Source organism: Vigna umbellata, chromosome 2, assembly GCF_029865625.1.
Source record: "Vigna umbellata cultivar VRB3 chromosome 2, Vumbellata_1.0, whole genome shotgun sequence".
Lineage (NCBI taxonomy): Eukaryota > Viridiplantae > Streptophyta > Magnoliopsida > Fabales > Fabaceae > Vigna > Vigna umbellata.
Window position 1 is genome coordinate 37,391,575 of NC_142166.1, and position 9,809 is coordinate 37,401,383.

The 9,809-nt window shown below is 32.3% G+C and overlaps 1 protein-coding gene across 2 annotated transcripts; it reads left to right on the forward strand.

Annotated features, from left to right (window-relative positions):
• Positions 1-6,398: 6,398 nt before the first annotated feature.
• LOC148203924 (Tetratricopeptide repeat (TPR)-like superfamily protein) lies at positions 6,399-8,392 on the forward strand. 2 transcript variants are annotated; one of them, XM_088106688.1, is made up of 4 exons: positions 6,399-6,561; positions 6,731-6,867; positions 7,282-7,528; positions 7,931-8,392. In XM_088106688.1, exons 1-4 carry the CDS (start codon positions 6,399-6,401, stop codon positions 8,152-8,154), a joined length of 771 nt encoding a protein of 256 aa, XP_087962814.1. In that variant the 3' UTR covers positions 8,155-8,392. The 2 variants fall into 2 exon arrangements, with proteins under 2 accessions (XP_087962814.1, XP_087962815.1); XM_088106689.1 differs by having other exon boundaries at positions 6,402-6,561; positions 6,737-6,867.
• The last annotated feature ends 1,417 nt before the right edge of the window (positions 8,393-9,809 follow it).

Below are 9,809 nucleotides of genomic sequence, written 5' to 3' on the forward strand. Positions count from 1 at the left end.
TTTACTACTAATATTTGGGTTGGATAGATTGGTCCTTACACTATTGATGCGTTCTTTGTTTTTGCCTATTCAAACTCCATGCGAAAATTATTTTTGATTTTTCATATTGTTCAATTTTTATTTATTTTTTATGTTATGTAAGAAATAATTAAGACACTGAAATTATGTTTAGAAATTTACAAAATTATGTCAGTATAATCATTAATTTTTATGCATGACAACTATATTTTAAAAATTAAATACTAAAATGTAAAAGCAATACATAAATCATAATAAAAGTTATTTAATAAAATTTTTAGAAAAGGTAATGTAAGGTTGCTTAAGAAATAATGAGCTGTTACTACGTATAATATAAATTTAATTAAGTTAAATAATCGTTTATTTTATATATATATATATATATATATATATATATATATATATATATATATATATATAACCACACTTTAGTGTTATATATTTTCACATATATTATATTCTATTTATGTATAACACACTATTATTGCATATGAATACCATAATCATAATATAAGTCTATAAGTTTTTGGCTCATGTTCACGTTATAATACATTTATAATGCCAATAAATTAGACATTTGAATCTATTTATGAAATATTAGTGTATTTAGTTGAAGTTCAATACTTATCATATAATTTCTCACTTCGCAAAGTCATCAACTCTTACCATCTAATATTTTTCTCTATGTGAGTCAAATTACCTTATAATTCAATATAAATCCTAAGACCATTCTATATATTATTTCCTTCTAAGATCATTCTATATATTATTTCCTTTTGGAAAATAATTAATTAATACTAAACATATACATATCAATATAATTTCAAATTAGACTTTTTGTTAAACACCTATGCTCTACCTAAACATACTCACAATAAATTTTTGGCATCAACACCCAAACTCTACTTAACCACACATCTATTGTTTTATTTCAAAATATCAAAACATGTATATGTAAAACCTTTTCTCGCTCATTTACCTTATTCCCTCACCTAGCGAGTCACTCCTCGAAGGAACTCGCCTAGTGAAGGAATGACTCATCAATAACCAACCCCTTCCTAAGCACTCTGGATATTTAATAAAAGATGTTCATCCAATGAAAGGAGTGATACGTCCAACGAGTACTAAAAGAAAAGATATATAAATTTGTCCGGCGAGAACAAAATTTACCCAATAACTCAAGCAATCTAAGTTCATTGGATTCTCTAAAAAAAATTTTGTCCAGAGTGTTTTACTCATCTAGCGAGCAAGACCTCTAGGAGCTTTTCTCAAAATCTCACCCATAAAGTCTTAGCTTACCTAGCTAGTAAGATCAACCGAAGTCTTTGAAATCTAAAAATATTATTTTTGCCTAGCAATTGACTGATTCATCTAACAATTTTACATAATTTTTATATCATATCATCATTTTACCAAACATTATTATAAAGATACAAGTTAAAAATTAAAGTGTCAACCTACATAACTGTACAAAAAAAAATATCCAAACTATTCAGACATTATTGAACAACTTTGTAGTATTTAAAAAGATCAAAATTTCAACCTACATAATTAGAAATAATAAATAATTATAATATAAAATTAAAAAAGTGATAAAAGAAACTAATAAAGAGTTATTGTTGATGGGTTGTAGGTAAACTCCCCTTCAATCGGCTCGAACCCGTTTAACCCACGGGTTAAGTGTGTCAGATTCAATTTATCCACATTTGATAAAACTAATTTTTTTTCAATCCAAATTGGCTTGAGTTATGGTAAGATAGGTTGGCTCGTGGGTTGAAACTCATTTTAACATCTCTACAGTCGACTCTCCTTGACCTTGGCCTAGCCAAACTCACCTCGACCTAGGTATAGGCTAACTCAGCTTGACTTGTGTCTAGGCTTACTCGTTTGACTAGGGTCTAGGTTGACATTACTAGACTAGGGCCTAGGTTGACTCGGATAAACTAAGGTCAATGCTTACTTGGCTGAACCTAGAATTACCCTAACTCATCTTGACATAAGACAAGGCTTACTTGGCTCGACTAGGGACTAAGTGGACTTGATTCAACCTAGGATAGGACCGACTCTACTCGACCAAGGATCGGGCCAACTCAACTCAACTTAGGCTCAAGCCAAGTAGTCTTGACTTGGGTCCGGACTGAGTCGCCTTGACCTCAAGCTCCAAGCTTGACCTGAACCTAGGACGACTTATCTTGATTGAGGTAGGGGTTAACTCACCTAAACTTGGGCTTTCTCCAACTCACCTTGAGATGTGCCTAAGCCAACTCGTCACAACTTAAGCTCAAGCTAACTCAACTAAACTTAGGTCTGAGCTTACTGCCTTGGGCCCTAACCAAATTGACTCGGCTCGACTGGAGTTCAGGTCGACTTGACTCGACCTAGGCCTTAGCTAACTCAACTCGACCTTAGTGGATTGAATCAACTCGATATGCCTTGGCCAATTCAGCTAAAAATGGGCCTAAGCCAACCCTACTCAACATTGGATCGGGCTGACTCATTTTAGTTGGGTATAATCTTAATAAGGCAGGACTAAACTTGGTCTTAATGGGGTGAATCCCAACTTCGTCCTAATAGGGTAGGGCTTGAGCTAAGTTTAGCCTAACTCGAATAACCAATGGTTGACCTTGAATCAAATGAATTTAGACATGCCCTAACTTAACTAAACCTGGGTTTACACCAATTTAACTTGCCTTGGACCTAGGTTGAGAAGGATTTACCTAAGCCTAGATCGATTTAGCTCTACCTAAGCTAGGACCAACTCAATATGATTTGGACCCAAGTTGCGTTGGCTTGACTTTGACCCAGACTTACTTAACCTGACTAGAGATGACAAAAAAAATCTGTGGATACGAGTATCCGCGGAGGGGGTAGTTATTACCTGCGGATATTTATTACTCGTGGGTAACGGGTAGCGGGTATTTTAATACCCGCTTCTAAACGGGTCGGGTACGGGTATTAAACTATCCGTCTCGCGGGTATCCGCTACCTACAAAAATAATAAAAAAATATTAATTTTTATTTTTTAAATTAAATTTAATTAAAAATAAAATTAATTTATATTTTATTAGGTTAAATTTAATTAAAATTAAATTTTAATTTATATTTAATTTACCTTATATTATATTCTATATTTTTTTATAATTTTATTTAAAAAATGTATAAAATATATTTTTTTTGGGTATCCGCAGGTATTAAAATACCCACGGATATTTTCTAAGCGGGTACTCGTGCGGGTAGCAGGCAGGTTGCGAGTCAGATTTTTTTTTGCAGGTCGAGTTGGAGGTAGACACTATCCGTGTCTGACCCGACCTGTTGTCATCCCTAGACTTAACCTTGCATGAAGTCGACCCAATTCTATTTTACTTATATTTAATCCCAAATAGCTTGAAATAAAGTACATACATCTTATATTTTAAATTTTCAAAATTAAAAAAAGTATTCAATCTAAATCCAATTAAAAGAAGTTGTTGCAAACAAATTAAAAAAAAAACTAACTTTCTTGTTCTTGTTAATGTCATTTGTGATTTGCTAGTGTGTATCTCAAGAATATATATAAATTAGACATTTCTTTGATTCATGCACATGTATATAATTGTTTTCCATCTTCTATGCAACACATTTGATATACTATTGTTTTCCATATTCTTCTGTTTTCCATCTTCTAGGCCTGACCTTTAGCTTAGGTTGAATCATCTCGATCTTTAACTAGATTCGATTGATTTCAACCTTTAGTCTAGGTCGACTTGGCTCAACTTTCAACGCGAGCTAATTTGATTCAAACTTGGACACAAACCAACTTGACTTGACCTTCGACTTAAGTAGACTTGACTCAATCTTTGGTCCATTGCAACTTGGCTTGACCTTCGACCTAAGTAGACTTGATTCAACCTTTAGTCCAAAATAGGCCAACTTGACTCAACCTTCGACTTCGGCTTAACCTTCAACCCTGACTGACTCAACATGGCCTTTATTCCGGACCAACTTGATTTAAGCCTTCAACCTGAACTAATTTGATTTCACCTTCGTGTACAGTGTAAGTGGAAGAAAATGGAGTAAAATTTCAAATTTCTTACACTTGAAAATGTATTTGAAATTCTTCTATTTTATTTATTTGAAATACTTTCAAAATTCCTAAATTTGAAATTTTTTTCTAATTACTTAAAAAAAATTTAAATTCTTCGTATAAATAAATTACTCTTTTAAATTGTCCATACAAACACAACATAGATGTAAACAAATTATCCTTGAAAACAGATAAAAAAAGGATAAAATTTGGCAAGAGGAAACACAGGTGTACGAAAAAGATTAAATTCCCAAAATGATAGTTTTGTTTTGCAATGAATGAAATAATGAACAGATACTTTCTAAGAGATGCTTATTAAACTTACCTTAAAGCCTTAGAAGGGTTAAATGTTGAATTATTTTGAGGTGCAATTTCATAATACAAATCATGATAGGGTTGTCAAATTTTACATGAACTTGAGATCGATAGAAGAAAAAGGAGGGAAAAATGGAACGAGATGTTGACGTTGGCGGACACATTGTTGACGTTGACGGATGCACTGTTGACGGACGCGGGGTATGCGAGATGAAAATGATGCAGAGGATGTGAGAGAGAGAGAGAGCGGAGATCAGATATTAGAATGAAAGGTAAATTGTATTATTCAAAAACTAATTGAAAGAAGAAATAGTAAAAGAGTATATAAGCTGTCCAACAAGCGCACAATGTCTAACGCTCGTCAGTTGGGGCGGTTGCTTTTAGTTTACAATAACACACCCCCCTAAACTAAACTACTGAGAGAGTTAACATTTAACATTTCTCTAAGTTTCTCGTATCTAGTTTGCCTAAGGGCCTTTGTAAAGATATCAGCAGTTTGTGCTTCAGTCGAGCAGTGCACTAGTTCAATTTTCCCTTGGTTCACTAAATCTCTCAGAAAGTGGAACTTTGTGCTGATATGTTTGCTCCTTCCGTGGAACACTGGGTTCTTCGACAGACTGATTGTAGACTTGTTGTCCATCGTCAACTGAACCGATTGCCTATAATTAAGCTTTAAGTCCATCAGAAGTTCTTCCAACTATATGCACTGGCATATGTCGTTTCTGCCGCGGCTATGGTCATTGGTTGAGAGATAGATCCTGCTAACCAAAAACTTGGTGAAAATAAATATTCAAAGTAAAAATAAAAAGATCCTGCTAACGAGTATCTAAGAGCACTGGTTAAAAATAATTAATTAAGATTGAATTTTATAAAAAAATCATAGTTAAATGTGACATTAATGAATTATGACCTCAACAATTATTTATGCAGTTTTATTTTACATAAAGAATAAAAATGTCCATAAAAGTTTAGAGCTTAGGAAAAAAACAAATTAAAAATCATTAAATAATAAATTTATTAACATTTTGATCCTCTAAAAAAAAGTAAAATTTTATTAATAGTTATTGAGGTCAAATTCATTTAGTGTCTTATGAACTATTGTAAAATTTTAATGTTTATTAATTGTTTTTAATCGGTGTTGAACACTAATTAGGATTTTCCAAATAAATATATATTTATTGAGGTCAAAATTCATTTAGTGTCGCAATATATATATATATATATATATATATATATATATATATATATATATATATATATATATATATATATATATATATATTACTTAATATTTTAAACAAAAAATCATTTTGTTTAATTGAAATAAAAAAATATTTTAGTTTATCAATTATAATTTTTTTGTTTCAAATTAACTAATATTTTAACCTATGTAAAACATATGATAAATATTAATTTCATTCAATTATAAAAATAAAATTTCTAATAAGTATAGAAAGATGATATGCATTGTTAAATTAAATAACCATATTAGATGAGAAAATTTGCCATGCTATTTTTCAATTTCAATATTTTTAGGATTTGTACATCAACAATAAAATATTTTTAAGAATCTTTTTAAAAGTTTTATTTCTTTTACTTTATTTTATCTTTATTTTAAATGAAATTTTAACAATTTAAAAAATAATAATTATAAATAATATCATGATATAAAATATTTATAATGAACCTAAAACATGCGTCATATGTTAAAATACTTCCTTGTTATAGATGTTAGTTAAAGTATAATATATATTAGATTCATTATTAATTTTATTTTAACTAGTAGTTAATTAATTTAATATTTAGAGACAAGGTCCAACAAATGTAGAGTTCAAAATATATATATTTTAATTTTATCTCAATTATTAACGTGTACACGAACTATCAAACATTTCTCATTAGTTTCAAAATACATATATATAAAAACAATGTTTCAAAAAAAACAAGCAATGATGTAGAGCCACGTGTGATTCCACGTAACATATTTATCCGCGGATAAGCGATGCGGAGAGTGTGTGGAAGTTTCAAAACTGAAGTGAAGAGTGAAGAAGAGACAAGAACAATGGCCAACGTTTCAATTCCACTCCCTCGAAACGGTTTCTGCATACCCAGTTACACAACCAAACGCCCATCTTTCACCCCTCCACTCACAATTTCTTGCTCTGGTCTTACTCTTCCTCTCTTTTTTTTCTTATTTTTTTTATGATTTACACAATGCTTAGCTTATCCATTTTCTCAATGTGTTGTCTAAATTACAGTTTTACCTCTTGATCTCCGCATCAATCTTAGATAACTAATTATTTTGTTGGTAAAATGATTACCCCTGTTTTGTAGGAGTAGCTGACTTAGATGGATCTCATCAGAATAAGGGAGGTTTCTTCAGTTTCAATGGAATGAAGGGCGTGGCCTGTGGTATTCTTGCAGCTTGTGCTGTTACTTCTGCTGCATTTCCCGTTACTGCTGCTACCCAGGTTCAAACTGTGTTTAAATTTCAACACTTATAGAAAATCTTTAATTTAATTCTACACATTGCATATAGGAATCTTATCTAATTTTCCCTACTTATTTTATCAATCCATAAAAAATGGTCACATCATTAATAGATTTCTAGGTTCTACAGGTTGCCTGATTTGGTTGTAGTCATGTAAACTACATATGTAAACAGAAGCTGTTGCAATTGATGTGCTTTGAATTCCTAATTTTAACTTTTAAGCTCCCATTGCTAATGTGCCCAATGAGGAAATTTCATGGATGAGTTTTCCTTTGCTGATAGATTAGCTAACAAAAGTTAAAGGAGGCCCTTGTTTGAAAGGAGAGTGGTAAAACAGGTTTTATGTGCAATATATGTACTGAAATTGTTTAGTGCGTGTATGTTTTCCATGCAGAGACTTCCCCCATTGTCGACTGAGCCCAATCGCTGTGAGCGTGCATTTATTGGCAACACAATTGGTCAGGCAAATGGTGTATACGATAAACCATTAGATCTCCGGCAATGTGATTTCACAAATGAAAAATCCAACCTCAAGGGGAAGTCTCTCTCTGCAGCACTCATGTCGGATGCTAAGTTTGATGGTGCTGATATGACAGAAGTTATAATGTCTAAGGCTTATGCTGCTGGTGCCAGCTTTAAAGGTAACATTTTTCACTTGTGCAAAATCAACCAAACAATGGATTACTGTGTCACTTCGTCAGCCTTTAGGGACCGAATACAAGTTCTTCAGTGTATCTATATTTATCAAATGTATCTCCTCCTTTCGTCGTTGTTGTTGAGATCAGTAATCTACTAAGCTTGAATGGCAGAACATATAAAACTACCTTCATTTATTTATCTTTCACAAAACTAGTTTAACCGGGCGATTAAGAGATGTTCTGATACTTATCATTGTTCGAAGTGTTCTTTTCTGACACAACCAGATGAACATGATGAGTCTATGGAGATTTTATAGAATAGTTCCAAATTATATGTCAACCTGCAAGTTGTGATTCATTCTATTTGGAACATAGACAAAGCAATGATCCAGGGATATTTTACAGGGGTGGACTTCTCAAATGCAGTGTTGGACCGTGTGAACTTCGAGAAAGCTGATCTTGAAGGAGCTGTATTTAAGAACACAGTATTGTCGGGCTCCACCTTTGACGAGGCTAAGCTGGACAAGGCAGTTTTTGAGGACACTATTATTGGTTATATTGATCTCCAGAAACTCTGCACAAACAAGTCCATCAATGATGAAGGGAGAGCTGAACTAGGATGTCGATGAAAAGAACTATAGTATGCTGCTATGCCATGACGTACCACAGCTATTTTGATGAGGGTAGCCAGTGGATTAATGTTACGTCCGAAAGAAAATTTAATTCTTTGCTTTTGTTGCATGATGTTGCATAACTTTGTAGTATTCCTCGTGATTTTAACATATAAATCCAAGTATATGTGATCATTTTACATGTATTTGATTGTACAATATCCAGTTGATTCTAAACAACCTTGTTAACTTTTCAGTTTTCGCCATGACTTAGATAAGGAAATCTATCAACTTTATTTTGTACATTACTTATATCAAATTGAAAAATCAATTTTGAAGCATGGCTTAGAAGCAAGTGAAGAGTGTTGTTTAGAAGAACTAAACCGTAAGAAGTATCTGGTGTAGTGGTATCACAGTACTTTCCAAAGGTAAAACTCGTAATGTCATTCGAATATTGAGGAGTAAGATTGACTAAATCGATGAAAACATCTAACAATGTCTCTGTCTTCCACTCCCGGGCACGTGATGGGTGTTGTTGTGATCTTCCATCATTTCTCCCAACGTCACCAACAATTAGTGGTATATGGATTGACTTAAAGCTAAATTTCATACAAGTTTAAGAGATCATAAAGAGATGGCGTGTCTTTTTAAACTAATTTAAGGCATGACATAAGGGATATTTCTTGAATATTTCTAAAGAATTCAAAACTAGCAAGCAAGTCTAAAAGATTAAATAACGCTGGATAGAAAAATAGAGAGAATAGAGAAAAGAATAAATGAGTGAGAGAGATGTGTGTTTTCGGAAGAGTATAGGTGGATATGGGTCATAGACCCAATCTGCGTATAAAATCTGTGCACAAACTAATATTGTAAAAGAGAAACTTTAACTTGCGACTCAAGCTCAGCAACGCATCTTAACGGTTTTGAAGATGAAGATCGTGGTATATGGCAATATACCTACACTATAACAACCTAATTTTATTTACTAAATTTATAATTAACACAAGTTATATAATTTAAAACAAATAATATTCATTCCTATTTTCTCAATTAAAAAAAATCATTGTTTTACAAATAGACTTTATTGAAAAGTAAAAACATAAGATTGAAAAATTATCCAAAACATCTTTCTATATTGATTTCTCTCCCTAATGTCATGCATCTTTCTCAACATTTGTATTATTATTCGCTCTCGTGATAAATCACGATCTTCACATATGAAAACCGTAACGACCAAAATATAAAGGTGAACTAACATACAAACATTAAAATATCATAACTATCATACACATAAATCACAATATATCAATTTTCCCAAAGCTTACATAGCCTAATGTGTCACATAACCATTCACAAAGCCTATTGTCTCAAACAACAATTTAAACATATCATCAAAACATGTCATCACAACAGTTTATACATTCGTTAATGATCTCAGTGTTAGGAACCGATTTGTAACTCTCACATGCAATTTACCAACAACTGCTCACGATTAGAGCAATTACCCTTCTCTCAAGCTTACAGATGGGACACCCTTCTGCTTCCCTCAAGCCTTAGGGTCCACTTCCCATCACTCTAATCAAGAGCTTCCGTAGGGAAGTATATAAGTATCATTTTTCATTACTCTCCTAGAAAGCTTTCCCGGCAAAGTACATAAATGCCACTTTCCACCA

Excerpts from the sequence above, each read along its gene's own strand:
- LOC148203924 (XM_088106688.1), top strand. The coding sequence starts at position 6,399 with ATGCGGAGAGTGTGTGGAAGTTTCAAAACTGAAGTGAAGAGTGAAGAA. Across the intron at positions 6,562-6,730 it reads ACTCACAATTTCTTGCTCTG|GAGTAGCTGACTTAGATGGA; the intron begins GTCTTACTCTTC and ends CCTGTTTTGTAG. Across the intron at positions 7,529-7,930 it reads TGCTGGTGCCAGCTTTAAAG|GGGTGGACTTCTCAAATGCA; the intron begins GTAACATTTTTC and ends GATATTTTACAG.